Source organism: Oryctolagus cuniculus, chromosome 15 (assembly GCF_051225735.1).
Source record: "Oryctolagus cuniculus isolate XC-2025 breed Fujian yellow rabbit chromosome 15, ASM5122573v1, whole genome shotgun sequence".
NCBI lineage: Eukaryota > Metazoa > Chordata > Mammalia > Lagomorpha > Leporidae > Oryctolagus > Oryctolagus cuniculus.
The window spans coordinates 27,452,863-27,467,637 of record NC_142881.1 but is presented as its reverse complement, the minus strand read 5'-3'; the positions used below and the strand labels follow the sequence as shown (position 1 = coordinate 27,467,637).

At 46.5% G+C, this 14,775-nt stretch overlaps 1 protein-coding gene across 13 annotated transcripts in view; it reads left to right on the top strand.

Moving 5' to 3' along the window:
* GBF1 (golgi brefeldin A resistant guanine nucleotide exchange factor 1) overlaps positions 1–14,775 on the top strand; it is a 152,576-nt gene that overhangs the window by 122,646 nt on the left and 15,155 nt on the right. For 9 of the 13 annotated variants that reach the window (XM_008270406.5, XM_008270405.5, XM_089314429.1 and 6 more), the window contains 13 exons: positions 2,054–2,172; positions 2,683–2,791; positions 3,278–3,338; positions 4,448–4,502; positions 8,231–8,378; positions 8,706–8,929; positions 9,447–9,621; positions 10,737–10,948; positions 11,283–11,381; positions 11,954–12,148; positions 12,716–12,905; positions 13,470–13,610; positions 13,914–14,002. In XM_008270406.5, the coding sequence (XP_008268628.3) occupies positions 2,054–2,172; positions 2,683–2,791; positions 3,278–3,338; positions 4,448–4,502; positions 8,231–8,378; positions 8,706–8,929; positions 9,447–9,621; positions 10,737–10,948; positions 11,283–11,381; positions 11,954–12,148; positions 12,716–12,905; positions 13,470–13,610; positions 13,914–14,002 (1,817 nt within the window). Of the gene's footprint in view, positions 1–2,053; positions 2,173–2,682; positions 2,792–3,277; positions 3,339–4,447; positions 4,503–5,264; positions 5,364–8,230; positions 8,379–8,705; positions 8,930–9,446; positions 9,622–10,736; positions 10,949–11,282; positions 11,382–11,953; positions 12,149–12,715; positions 12,906–13,469; positions 13,611–13,913; positions 14,003–14,775 lie in introns of all 13 variants that reach the window. The other 4 variants (XM_008270403.5, XM_008270402.5, XM_070057314.2 and 1 more) reach the window with 1 other exon arrangement.

The window sequence follows — 14,775 nt, the reverse complement described above, 5'->3', positions numbered from 1 at the left end:
TTGGCTCCACAGTGGCCAGAAAAGGACATTCTGAGGAAGGGATCTGGGAGAAGACAAGGTCTGCTCAATGAGCCCAAGCCAAATAATCCTTTGCTGAGGCTGCCCTTCTAGAAGAAACCACCTCTCACCTCAACCTTGTGACCCAAGGCTTTGGGGTTATTTTAGGTCTTACCCCAAGGACCAGCCTTTTGTTCAGCTCCACACAGCTGCCAGATGAGTATTTGTGCCACTGATTGCCCAGCTTGCTGGCAAGCTCTGCCCATGATTCTAAAGACCCATCATTCGTACCTACTTTTTGTAGAAAATTAACTTTGCTACTTCATTTAGGCTCAGGGAATAAGAACTATATAAGAGATCACTAATGTTTAAACCACCTTAACAAGAGAGACTACTGAAAGAGCAGAAGAAATGGACCCCTAAAGAGCCTTGTGTGATGAGATCTAGACTGCCATTCCTTGAGCTCTGAAATGCCACACTGCCCTGAGAAGGGCCTGGGTCTCCTGTGGGCCCTGAAAGCCTGAATAAGGTCTGCCAGGCAGGGCTGTGAGAGAGGACCTGGGCCAGGGCCTTGAATGTGTATTACTTTCTGTGCTGTTGGGAGGAACAGGAGAATTGGGATGACAGGAGAAGCTGAGTCACCGCATCATTCTGTTTATCACGAAACTGCCTGCCTTCTACCTGCTCTCTAAAGTAGTCACTTCTGGTGCTGTAGGGGAAAGAGTGTTTGAGAAAGTGTCAGAAACTAAAGACAGACAAAAATGAGTCTTCTGGCTCATGGTTATAAGAGAAAATGCTCAGTTTCTCTACCATCCCCAGAGCATTAGGCTCAGCAATTTAATTAATTTTAGATGCCCAGAAAGAGAAAACGGCAAAAATATCTTCTAACTCCCACCACTTAAAACTAGGAAGGTGTGCCTTTGATACCCCATGCCAACTTTATCTCACTCAAAGTTTTTATCACAGGCCTGCCTTTCCCCACTGCCAGTGCTCCCCTTTCAGGACCAAACAGCCATGGGGAGGGGCCATTTAAGCAGACCTAGGACAGAAGCCAGCAATTCTTGCAGCTCTTCGGGACCCTTGTAGGCCTTGATGGAGCCACCTTCTTGAGCTACTTCTTGAGGCTGTTTTAACACATGAATGGGAATGGAGTGACCCCTCTTTGGCAACATTTATGTTACTTTAGCAAAGGTGCTGCTTTTGGCATACTGTGGCTGTTGGGTAAAGCCACTCCCTGCAGTGCCAACATTCCATATGGGGGCCAGAGTCCCAGCTGCTCCACTTCCTATCCAGCTCTCTGCTATGGCCTGGGAAAGCAATAGAAGATGGCCCAAGTCCCTGGGCTCCTGCACCCGCGTAGGAGACCCAGAAGAAGCTCCTGGCTCCTGGCTTTGGAGCAGCACAGCTCTGGCTGTTGCAGCCATTTGGGGAATGAACCAGCAGATGGAAGACACTTTATTTCTTTCTCTCTCTCTCTCTCTCTCTCTCTCTCTTTCTTCTCCCTCTCTTCTCCCTCTCTCCCTGCCTCTGCCTCTCTGTAACGCTGCCTTAAAAAAAAAAAAAAAAAAAAAAGGTGCTGGCTGTCCAACCTCCAGCCTCCAGCATCTTTCCTCTTACAGTTGAAACTGCCACTGCTCCCCACCCCAGTCTCCCTCTAGTCCAGTCCAGTCCTGTTAATTTCTCACATTTTCCTCTCCTAATGCTTAGTCAAGCTGGTAACAGGATTCTTGCTCAGTGTCATATTATTTTTTATATGAATGAAGCCAAACAGGTCTCTGATCTGCTGTAATGTGACATCCAGATGTTGAGGCCATTTGGGGAGTGACCAGCGGTTGCAGACCTCTCTCTCTGTCTCTACCTCTGCCTTTCTGTAACTCTGCCTTTCAAATAATAAATAAATAAATCTTTTTTAAAAATAAAGCCATTTATGAGTAAAAATTTTCAAGGAGCTTAAGGAGAGGGGAAAACCAAAATCTCTCATAGCAGTCCCTAGATAGGCTGTTTTGCCTTTTCTCTGCTCTCCACGACATCCATCTGTCCTTTTTCTCTGGAGCAGATCCTACTCATGAGGGCACGGCAGAGGGAATGGAGAACATGGCAGATGCTGTTACCCATGCCCGTTTTGTGGGCACAGATCCTGCCAGTGATGAAGTTGTCCTGATGAAAATCCTTCAGGTAAGCAGTAGGGGAAGAGCAATTAGGGTAATGGTCAAGGGCTGATGCTGCTGGCTCTACTTTCCCGAGCTGCCTGCTGGCACCATGAAGCTGTGTTTTGACTCCACTGGGGCTTAGGAAGCTTCTTTGTTTCCAAACAAGCAGCTCAAAAGCCTAAAATGAAAGCTTTTTCTAAAGAAAATGATTAAAAGCTGTGAGTCAATATAAAATACCAGAAGTCCTTAATACACCTGTTCCTCAGGCAGAGTATGTGTTGTCATCTGTTGGGCTTGTGGGCTGGGGCTGGAGAGAGTTCTGAACTATGGCAGAGTTGTACAGAGTGAAAAAATGGTTCCCAAAACAAGTTCCCGAGACCAAACTGAAGTCAGCATTCTTGCTAATCTCCTTTTCTCAGCCCCAAGTACTTTCCTGAGAGACTAGAGAGAAACAGCCACACTTCTCCCCTCAGGTAAACCTCTCTTCACTCAGCTTGCCTTGTTTATCACAGTGTCTCTGCTTTCTTCCTGGTAGGTTCTACGGACTCTGTTGCTAACCCCAGTAGGTGCCCACCTAACCAATGAATCTGTGTGTGAAATTATGCAGTCTTGCTTCCGGATCTGTTTTGAAATGAGGCTCAGTGGTAAGTACTTGAATATTGAACTTTTCACTACTCTGGGAGCCAGTGTCCAAAAATGAAGATGGGATGCTGTCTCTAAGCCTTCGAGAAGTAGAAAACTCAGAACTTCACATCGTGGAACCACAGGGGTCTAGCAATCTCTGTACTTGATTGTTGTGAAGCTAGAATAGAGACCTCAGCCCGTTATGTCATGGCAGGAGTTGGGATGGATCCCAGATTGACTTAGCCCAAGCACTGAATCCCCCTCCCTTGGGATTGACACCTGCCTACAACCCTAAAGAACATATGTATCCTGCCCATTTTCCTGACTCAGTAATGCCACCTAGTGGACCAGTGAACTTATGGCTGCCAGGCTGAGCTGGAGCTGGTTTTAATAAGGTTGGCATAATCCTTGGTAAACAAGGTTTGGAGGGGAGTCTGCTCTGAGAAGCCTCCTGATAATAGCACGGCAAGTAATGACACCTGTGTTATTTGTTTTTGCCTGTGCAGAGTTATTGAGAAAATCCGCAGAGCACACTCTCGTAGACATGGTGCAGCTGCTCTTCACAAGGTAAACCTGCTGCTGTTTGCTTCAGCCCGGCTGCCCAGGCCTCTTGAGTCTGCCTGCTTCCACACAGCCACTTCAGGGACCTGGCCAACCCTACAGCCACATGAGAGGCCACTGGGATTATGGATGGGGATAGTTCTCTGGGCGCAGGGTTACCAAGCAAGGGAGAAGGAAGAGGGAGCTAGCTTGGCCTCCAGGGGAGGCAGAAGGTTATTTAATCTAGGCCAACAGATCTCATTCTGCTTCCCAAACTTGTATCTGTTTCTGTGCAGGTAGCAGCTGAGAAAGGGAACCCAGAGACTTTATTAACTCAGGAGAGCCTGGAACAGGTTGCTGAGCTTCCAGAATGCCACCTGATTTCTGTGGGAGGTCAAGGCTAGGGTGACTAACAATCATGGTTTGCTTGGGACTTTTTTTTATTTTAGCACTAAAAGTTCCACATCTTAGCAAATCCTTCAGTCCTAGGCAAACCAAAATGATTGGTTACCCTAAGTAAGGCCACAGCCTAGGAGACCTTTTCACACTAGGCCCAGCTGCCTGCTCCTTATACCTCCTTTCTGTAGACACACTTTCAGAAGAGCTGAGGCAATGGCTTTAAAACACCCCCTAGGATTTCTTTTTTTCTCCTAGCTCTATAGAAAATAATCCTTATTATCTCATTAGACAGGCCTAGGACCCTGCTGCAAAGAGTTTCTTACTCCTCAGGCTCAAATTTACTGGTTTCAAAACTTCAACCCATCCTTTACTTCTTGCCCTGTGCTCAGTCTCCTGGGTTGTTACAGACTGCTCTCTCCCCATCTCTTGGCTTCCAGCAGTGCTTGCCAAGTAAACACAGCAAGGAGTCAGTTTGAGATTTCATGAAAGGAACTTTGTCCAAGGGCATTTAGTCACCTTACCCTGAGACTACATTCTTTTGTTCATGTTGTGTGTTCCCAATTCCTGTGGCTTTTTGATAGTGCTCTGAAAAGGTGTGAAATTAGCCTGCTTATTTTCCTAGCTTTTCCTCAGGGATAGAATATGAGCTGACCTAGAGCACCCTTGGTCTGTAGCTGGCATGAAGAGGGACTTTGTCATCATCTCTAATGACAGTCCATGGATTCTCTATTTAATAGGTTACCTCAGTTTAAAGAAGAACCCAAGAACTATGTTGGGACCAACATGAAAAAGGTATGATCTGAGAATGACCTGCTGTCCCCATCCAAGCTTCAGTCTTCCAACTTCAGGGATATGGGATACCCTTGCTTAGCAAAGACTTTTTTTTTTTTTTTTTTTTTTTTTTTTTTTTGCCTAGGCAGGTCTAACTGGAGTCTAGAAATAGCTCTATTTTAATGAGAAATGTATTCTCTCTTAGATTACTCTCCTTCCCCAATCTCTCCCTTTCTGGCCTATGTTAGTTCACCCAGCACATAAGTTGGTGAGACAGTCCTTCGTGGAAACTGGCTGAGACCTATCAACTGGGCTAAAAATATATGGTGACAAAGATGAAAGTCCTGCTGTCTCAGGGCTCAGCCTCGTCAGCAGTTTGGAAGCCTAAAGAGGCTGTACCCCAAATCCTACCCTCTGCTGGGTTAGGCTGGACTCATGCTTGTTCTGGTCTCTGTTGAAGAGATAGATCAAGCCTGACTCCAGATCAAAGGGTTCTCAAACTGCCTGGAGAAGAATATTGGTCAGAAGAATGGCCTCTTTCTGTCTTGAACTGAAGCCCTGGACCTCAGAGGCCTCTTTGAAGATCCCAGTGATCTTCTCTAAGAGGTCTAAGAACCTCTCTAAGAGGTTCTACCCATGGAGATGACCCTTGGCTGTTCGGTGCATGCACCTGACCTTCCCTTCTCCCCTGCCATTCACCCCCATTCCTGCCCTCTGCCCTGTTAGCGTGTGTCTGAGTTTATTTCACTCTGTTTACATCGTACATTTGCCTGTCTTTCACAGATTTCTCCATGTCTCCTCAACAAACTGGAGCTAAATAGTGGGGAGCAGACCAAAGCCCTGAACCAGTTAGAGAGGGTACTACTCTTTAAGAACCTCAAGGTCTCTCTCCCTCTCCTCCCCACCCCCTTTTTTAATTTCTTTTAAGTGTTTATTTTGTATATGTAACACTTGGGTCCCATTTCCATCATGTAGAGCACAACTTACCCTTCCCTAGTAACACAGCTTGGCTTTGAAGAGTTGCATGTGTTTGTAGCTTTGCAGTGTTGGGAATTCTCCTGGGCATCTGGTTGCCTAGAAGCAAGAGAAGAAAATCGTTGAACATCATGTAGTGGCCAAGAGAGCCTGGGTCCTGCTGTCACCTTGTGGTGAGGCTTAAGAGCCACCATTTCTAGGGAAACTATGAGGGATATCCAAGTAAGACCTTTCCCTCTTCTTTCTTCCCCCTGTCTTAGACTGGCATACAGCTTAAGTATAGTTCTCAACTTGGTTTCTTGCCTGGACTGGGTTTGGAGGAAAGAGATAGTCCCATCTAGATTGGGTCTTTTTTCTTGGTTACTACTGAAGAGGTCAGGGTTTAGAACTCAAGATTGATGGAAAGGAACCAGGGGCCAGAATAGCCCAGGGCACTGGGAATACATTGGGATCTTCAAAGATGCCATCTGTCCTTTAAAACTCAACATGTAGGGGAGCTTAGGAGAGGATACCAAGTTAGAGAAAACCGTAACCCCCAAATTCCTGCCTTAGGAAGAACAGGGAGGTATGGGGTGTTTATGCTCTTCATTACAAAGAGTGTGCATGCTAGAGGTGTGATTGTGGACATCCAGGTCACCAAAGATAAAAGTAACTCTGTGAGTGTGTGTCATGAACTAGCTACGTAGTCCATAGGCCTGTGTTTTCTTTTAATGGATTGTCTGTGTTTTCATTTGTGTGCTTGCATAGTCACAAGTGCAGCTCTGTTCAGTGCCTACTTAGCATGTTGCTGTGACTATTAACCTCGGATCTGCTCTTTTTTTTTCTTTTTTTTTTTTTTAAGTAAAGTTTATGTTATTGTAAGTTAAGGAGGTGTAGGGTCCCATAAATACCTGCTGCCCATCTGCACCTTAGGACCCTAGGAAAGAGCATAGCTACATTTTTTAAGGGCTGAGGCATTTGTGAGAACTGGCAGCCTCTCAGCACCTGCTCTAGCCAGGATGCTAAGAACACTGATTCAAGTGACCTGTTTGGAGCCTGCTTAGCAGAGCATAAAGAGGGAAATAGGAAAGATTTATCTGATTAGGGGAGGGAATCTCGGTGACTGACTGGCTTTTCAGTGAAAGTAGGTCTACTGAAATGAAGTAGCCTCCTGGAGAGAAAGGCTGTCTTGTAAAATTTAGTGTTCTTCTGGAGCTCAGTGGCAATACCAGTAAAGCCAGGTGGTCCTTAATTTTTCTTGTTGATCTCTTGGGCCTCTTTCCCTTCTGCATGTTTAGCTGACTCTTTTCCCAGGTTGTAGTTTATCATGAACTTGGTCCAGCTGAGCTCCAGTGACTCCTAGAGAGAACTTCGTTCTGGTTCCTGATTAGCCACAGTGCTCAGCACACTTAAGCTTGATTCTAGGTATATGACTACAGGCATTTTGGAGATGAAGGGACAAGAAGTATAAATCAGATATGAGGCTATTACTGTGTTACTGAGAGTTAGGAGAAGAGCTCAACACTTGGCCTTTCTCCTTTATTAAAAGGAGCTGTAGATAAGAGGGAATACTTGTGTGGTTTCTAAGAAAGAAATCAAAGGTTAACCATCGGGGAACTTGAGATAGGAAGCCTATCCCCAAATAGTAGAAGGAATGGAATAGGCCAAAGATAATAAGGATATATTCAGCCTTCAGACAGAGTCAGGGAGAAAAAGTGCTTCTACTGTCTTTAGAGTCATTCCAATGGTTCCTGAAAGAGAATTGCTGTTGCCCAACCTGGGAATGGTCTTATCAATCTAGGAATAGTTAAGAATAACTCTGCAAATGGATTGAGTTCAAACCCTCAACTGAGTAAGCCTCAGGGCTAGTAAAACAAAATTGACCTAAAGTATATGTGAATTTAGGGTAGGGGAATTGCATAAGAAAATGTTGATCTTAGCATGGTCAACATGTAATAGAGATTATCTCTTGGGACTGGAAGGAAGCTCTAAAAGGAATAGAAATATGGCAGAAGAGGGGAGTAGAATAGAGCAGGGGTCCAAGGAATCAGCAGCCTTACCATCTGACTAAAATTATATATAGAAATACCAACAGTGAGAAGGTCAGGAGGTCCCACTGAGATGCCAAAATTGGGAGCAGTGAAGAGCAGAGCAGCAACGTGGTATGGGCATACACCCTTAACTCCACAAATTAAATGCCATCACTCCTTTCTTAACTCCAAAGAATGACCCCTTGACCAATTGAATGCAAGAATTCCAGAGAATAAGGGAAGGGATATGTTGATGCTGTAGGCCCAATCCACACAGCAATAAGAAAGCTGTGAGTCTGGATGGGAAGGGATAGGCTGTCGTAGATGGATGAGAAGGAGGAGTAGGAAGCTACTCTGCAAGGTGGTTGAGGAGATTCTAGGAGTCCCTAGCCTGTGGCTCTGAGGACTCAGGAGAGGAGGCCCTGCCCTTACCCTTTCTGCAAGAGGGTCATGCATTGTCTACAGAACTCAGGATTGCCTACGTAATATAACTGCAGGACCCAGGGAAACAGAATAAGTTTGAAGCTGGCCCTTTCAATGACCAGCCAAGAAGCAGAATATAACATTCTACTTGGAGGCTCCACACCGACCTGTACAGTGGCAAATGTGGAAGCCAGGTTAGAGGACTAGAAATGTGATCTGATGGTCTAGATTCTTCTTTAGCACAAATATGGGGTATAGACTAATATCTAGAGACCATAAATGAAGGAAGAATTTTATGGATAGAGTCTTAGTTTGAGTGCTAATGAGATATGATATTTTCAGCTGAAAATGAGAGCAGGAGGCATGAGTGATTCATCCAAATGGAAGAAACAGAAGAGATCCCCCCGGCCCCCGCGCCATATGACCAAAGTCATGCCAAGTTCAGAGCTACCCACTCCCAATGGAACCACCTTATCCTCTAACCTCACTGGTGAGTGCCTTAGTGTCCTGAGCAGCTTCTTCAGATTAGGGTAGCTAAAAGAAAAGCTCCCTTCTCTTTGGGGATTTTGAAGTGAGAGACCAACTGAGGGCCTTTGGTCTTTCTGCTGAGAGCAAAAAGGGAAACGCCAGATCAAATCAACTTGTAACCATTTAGCAACTCTGCAGTGATTTAAGGTTATTCTTTCAAAAGGACTATGACTACTTTAGAAATTAGTATATTCAAAGATGAACATGCAGCCTGGGAAAGAGAGCCCCTCATACCATGGAAGGTTCCTTGGCATAAGCTGTCTTCTCCTTCACCTATTTTTCTTGGCAGGTGGTATGCCCTTCATTGATGTGCCCACTCCTGTCTCCTCTGTGAGTTCAGAAGCTGCCTCAGCAGTGGTCAGCCCCTCTACAGATAGTGGCCTTGAGTTTTCCTCTCAGACCACCTCCAAGGAAGACCTCACTGACCTGGAACAACCTGGCTCCCCAGGGTACAGCACAGCTGCAGAGCCTGGGAGCAGTGAGCTAGGGGTCCTTGAACAGCCTGACCTCCAGGTATGGCTTTCATTTCTAAAGATCCCTCTGCAGTCTTCCACTGTGGGAATTGGCTTGATCCTTTATCCAGGCCTTGGCTCAAAGGAAGATTGGGGGAAAGGGAATGATCTTCCCTATCTCCCAGAATTAGCTGCGCTGCCTAGAAAACTCACAGCATGACTCACTGTGAGGATAGTTCCTAGGATTTATTAAGTGATGCATACAGGTAGTACTTGGTGAAAGGGAGGGAGTTGGGAGCTGGCTGGCTTTTTCTGGAAGGTAATGATCTGAATCTTAAGCCTGTGAGAACTCTTTCACCTCTGGGATTCTAGTGACTGTAAGTCAGTGATGCCTCTGCAGATTTTTCTGAGTCCTTCATCGTACTCCTGCTATGGGCTATCTTGCACTGATTCATAAACCACTGAGCTGGTCCTATACCTGCAGAACATTAGAGATAGTTTAAAGAACAGGTACTTCCAGGGAGTGAGTTCTAGCTTGCTGTTGCCTCATCCTTATTCCTGTATCTCCCTGCCACTAGACACAGCAGGAACGGGCCCATGTGGAAAAGGCCCAGTCAGCATCCGTGGAATCCATTCCTGAAGTGTTAGAGGAGTGTGCCTCCACTGCTGACCACTCTGACTCTGCCTCTGTCCATGACATGGATTATGTCAACCCCCGGGGTGTGCGTTTTACACAGTCCTCCCAGAAAGAAGGTGGGTACTCTCTGGCAGGTTCTACCTATTCACTTTCCCCATCCTACCCCTGAGCTGCCTGAGCCTAGAACAGCATGGACCAGGATGACACTGCCTGCTGATCCAAGTTCCAGGCTGTTTTCTAGTCAGGAAATAGAATAAAATCGTAAGACTGATGGCATGGGGGCGCCGGATTCTGCTCCAGTTGCCCCTCTTCCAGGCCAGCTCTCTGCTGTGGCCAGGGAGTGCAGTGGAGGATGGCCCAAGTGCTTGGGCCCTGCACCCGCATGGGAGACCAGGAGAAGCACCTGGCTCCTGCCTTCGGATCAGCACGGTGTGCCGGCCACAGCACTCCAGCGCGGTGGCCATTGGAGGGTGAACCAATAGCAAAGGAAGACCTTTCTCTCTGTCTCTCTCTCTCACTGTCCACTCTGCCTGTCAAAAAAAAACAAACAAACAAACAAACAAACAAACAAAAAAAAAAACCTGATGGCGTGGATGGAGCCCTTCCCTAACTTTTACAGAGGGGAGTTTGGTCGACAGTAGGAAGAAAGGGAAGTATAGAAACCTAGAAACCTTAAGACTTTTAACAGAATGGTAGGATCATTATTTCTTTTTTTTTTTTTTTTTTTTTTTTTTTACAGGCAGAGTGGACAGTGAGAGAGAGAGACAGAGAGAAAGGTCTTCCTTTGCCGTTGGTTCACCCTCCAATGGCCGCCGTGGCCGGCGCACTGCAGCCGGCGCACCGCACTGATCCGATGGCAGGAGCCAGGGGCCAGGTGCTTTTCCTGGTCTCTCATGGGGTGCAGGGCCCAAGCACTTGGGCCATCCTCCACTGCACTCCCTGGCCACAGCAGAGGGCTGGCCTGGAAGAGGGGCAACCGGGACAGAATCCGGCGCCCCGACCGGGACTAGAACCCGGTGTGCCGGCGCCGCTAGGCAGAGGATTAGCCTAGTGAGCCGCGGCGCCGGCCAGGATCATTATTTCTGATTCCTTGAATAAATGATAACAGTGTTCTCAGCTCCCCCGGGGTGGGGGGGATCATTAGAGAATCACTTGCCTGAAATCACCCTGTGTCATGCAAGGCACCTAGTTGTTTTCTTAGCAGTCTCACTCTCCTCTTTGCCTTCCCCAGGCACAGCCTTAGTTCCTTATGGTCTTCCCTGCATTCGCGAGCTCTTCCGCTTCCTTATCTCCCTCACCAATCCACATGACCGCCATAACTCAGAGGTTATGATCCATATGGGACTGCATTTGCTGACAGTGGCACTCGAGTCAGCTCCTGTAGCTCAGTGCCAGAGCCTCTTGGGCCTCATCAAGGATGAGATGTGCCGCCACTTATTCCAGGTAAGACCAGATTACTCAAGGGGCTCAGAGCCCTTGGCTGATTTTCAGGGTCTCTCAAGGGCCGGGGGAGCATAGGGAGGTTTAGCCAATTGTATAAAGGCTATAGGACCCAGAACAGCCCCTACTGCTAGTTGGCTGATAGTCACAGTAAAAGGGTTCTAGTAGTTCCCCAAGGACTCTGGCAGCCAGAGAGAAATATAAAAATGGCAACACAGAGAATTTCGTTGGACAACAGGACCTCAGTGGCAACTTCACCCTGTTTGCTCTCCTGCCTCTCTCTTGGTTGAGTCATAATAAGCTTCATAAACCTCATGGCCTATACTATCATTTCCAGCTGCTCAGTGTAGAGCGACTGAACCTTTATGCTGCTTCCCTGCGAGTATGCTTCCTACTGTTTGAGAGTATGCGAGAGCACCTTAAGTTCCAACTGGAGGTGAGTTAACCTTGAAATAAAAAGGAAAAAAAGGCATCTTCCATGGGACCAGCTTTGTTGTGCTGTAGGGGTGGGACTTAGGAGCCTCCTGTAGGAGTGTGCTTTTAGCTTCCATTGATTGGCTCTGTAGTAGAAAAGTTCAGAGAAGCCCAGAGCATACTGGCGGTCTATAAAGAAGGGAAACTCAAATATGAGGACTTCATCAAGAGTGGGAATAGCTCTTTTGTCCAGCAGCTTCTTTGCAATGCAAGCAGGCAAATCAAGTCAGCATTGGCATTAAATTGCAAAAAGGTACTCTAAAATAGGACCAGGACAGGCTCACACAGCACAAAAAAAAGGTGATAGGCAACTTGTTTGATATCAGGCATGAGGTGGAGAGCCATACCATATGCCCCAACATGGATGCCAAAGAGGAGGATGTATTTCTGGGATGGAACACTTTTAGGTGTGTCTTAATGCATGCCTCCTTACTGTGCTTCTGCTTACTGTTTAGTGTTGTTCTGGTTCAATTTTCTTTCTTCTTGTCTTGGATCCTTTCCCCACCCAAACGGCAATTACTGGATTATTGCCAGATGTACATTAAAAAGCTCATGGAGATCATCACTGTGGAGAACCCCAAGATGCCTTATGAGATGAAGGAGATGGCACTGGAGGCCATTGTGCAGCTGTGGCGTATCCCTAGCTTTGTCACCGAGCTTTACATCAACTATGATTGTGACTACTACTGTTCAAACCTCTTCGAAGACCTCACCAAGCTGCTCTCCAAGGTGCTGAACACTGCTGCAGGCCTTTAGAAAGAAGGCTTTTTTAAAAAAAAGTTTTATTTATTTTTTTGAGAAGCAGAGATATAGACAGAAAGATGAAGAGACAGAGAGAAAAGTCTTCTATTCGCTGGTTCAGATGGCTGCAGTGGTAGAGCTGGGCTGATCTTAAACTAGGAGCCAGGAGCTTCTTCCAGGTCTCCCATGTGGGTGAAGGGGCCCGAGCACTTGGGCCATTTTCTGCTGCTTACTTCGGCTACCAGCAGAGAGCTGGATTGGAAGAGGAGTAGCTGGGACACGAACCGGCACCCATATGGGATGCAGTGCCTCAGGCAGAGGCTTAACCTACTATATCACAGCACCGGCCCAAGAAGGCTGTCTTAAGGAGATCTCTTTGGCGGCAGTGAGGATATTCCATACAGGGAGGGAAATGCTTAAGAACTAGGAAATAGGAAGAAGAAAGGCATTTTCTAAGAGCAATGTTAGAAGCTATCAGAGGTTTCGGATTTTGGGAAAATGATCAAAGTGTAAAATATTCTAATATTGTATCTAATGGATATGTTTACTTTCCAGAATGCCTTCCCTGTATCTGGTCAGCTATATACAACACACCTGCTGTCTCTTGATGCCCTATTGACAGTGATCGACAGCACTGAGGCCCACTGCCAGGCCAAAGTCCTCAATAGCCTCACCCAGCAGGAGAAGAAAGAACCAGCCAGAGCCAGCCATGAGGCAGTGGATGTCATCCGAGAAGCTAGCAATAGTGAGAGTCATTTCTTTCATGGAGGATCTCAGGGTTCTATGCTTATCTCTTCCCTAATCATTGAGTCCTTTCCCCTTTCTCTTTATATCACTTCCTCTGGTGTGCTTCCAATTCTGTGTTTCCAGGGTTTGGTGGTTTGCATCACAGGCCGGTCAGGCAGGTTAGCTGGACTCATGGACTTCTCCTTTTCTCTTTCTCTCCATTTTGATTTTTTAATAGACTAAGGGGAGAAAAGAGAACACAAATTCAAGGATATAGAACTTCTGTCCCTAAAAGCTCCACACTGTGCTTTCCCCCACCCCCAATATCTGCCTCCATTCTAATTAATTTTTTCTATCTGCCCCTTGAGATTGAGGGTGTAGAAGACCAGGGAAAGTGGCTCAGTAATTCTTTTGTTAAACTGTAGAATCTAATGCTTGGCTGATCTAAGACTGTGACCACTAGTTGGGGCTGACATGCTATGTGGGAACATGCAGGCTTTCTTGGTTTGGGGCTCGATTTCTCCTGCTGCTCTGCATGGCTTCCTATCCCATAATCTTCATGGGTCTTCTTCTCTCTTGCTAGCTGAGAGAGCAACCAGTGATGGGAAGGCTATAGGCCTGGCCCCAGATGTCCCAGGCCTGCATCTGCCAAGTGGAGGGCGGCTGTCAACTGAACTTGGAAAGCCAGGATGTGGTGATCTGCAGGAAGCTGGTGACTCTGGGGGTGGGTATTGGGTGTCCATGACCCTTGACTGAAGGCCCTGGTGCAGAGTGGAGGGAGGGAAACAGAGATGCCTGAAGCAGTGCGTAAGTGAGACTCTGTGGCTCACTATGCCTTCAAACCCAGAGTGAAGAATCAAATATTTGGAGCCCCCAAATATTTGGATATAGGGCCTCCACAGAAGTGGAAAACTAATGAGGACGAGCCAGTTTCCAAGGCTCCTCCTGTTTCAGTAACCTTCCAAAAGTGATTATCTGCTGAAAGAGATCTAACGGGCTTTTCTCTCTCTCTTCCTCCCATTCTTAGCTGACAAAAAGTTTACCCGGAAGCCACCTCGATTTTCCTCTCTCCTGCCAGATCCACGGGAACTAATTGAAATTAAAAACAAAAAGAAGGTACATACATATATTCCCCAGGGCTCAGCCTCTGCCCCTCTTTGTCTGGTCCCCTGAAGGATTTCTGTCCTAGACGAGGAGGAGGAGGAGGGAGAGTCTAGCAGTTCCTCTACGGCTTCCTAAGGCTAGTCTTTGAGCCTGTTGGGCTTCAGCAATTCCATAGTCCTCTAGACATTCCCTATTGTGTGCCCCTGGGCAAATGCTGTATCAGCTGAGAGTCAAGTGTGACTGGTGAAGAGTGACAGAAGCCCTGGGAGTTGGTGTCGTGTGGGTCACTGAAGGTTACTGGTCATCTCCAGCTCTGGAGTGATGATTGGCAATAAAAGGGAATTGACATTTATTCTGGTGCTTTAGTAAAGTTCAAATAACTGTTTGTGCTTTTGGTTTTCTTAACAGAAAGAAAACCTATTTAACCCTTTCTTTCTTTCTTCCTCTTACTGCCATTCCTAAATGACTAGTTTATGTGTGCCCTTGATTGCAGGGCTATGACCAGACACATAGAAAATTATCGTCCCAGTTCATCCATCGTGCCCTTGAGACTCAGGGGTTTTAAAGCTACACAACTCAAAAGGAAGGGGAACCCAGGCAGTCCATAAACAGAATTCCGGCTGTCAACAGATGCCAGCAAGGATTATAAAGCTAGAGAGAATTCTCTAGTCTCTGTCTTCTACTTTTCTCCTGATCCTCAAGTTGAAAGAGAGGAGGCTGCCACCTGAATCTTTTAAAAAAAAAAAATTATTTATTTATTTATTTGAAAGCATTACATGGAGAGA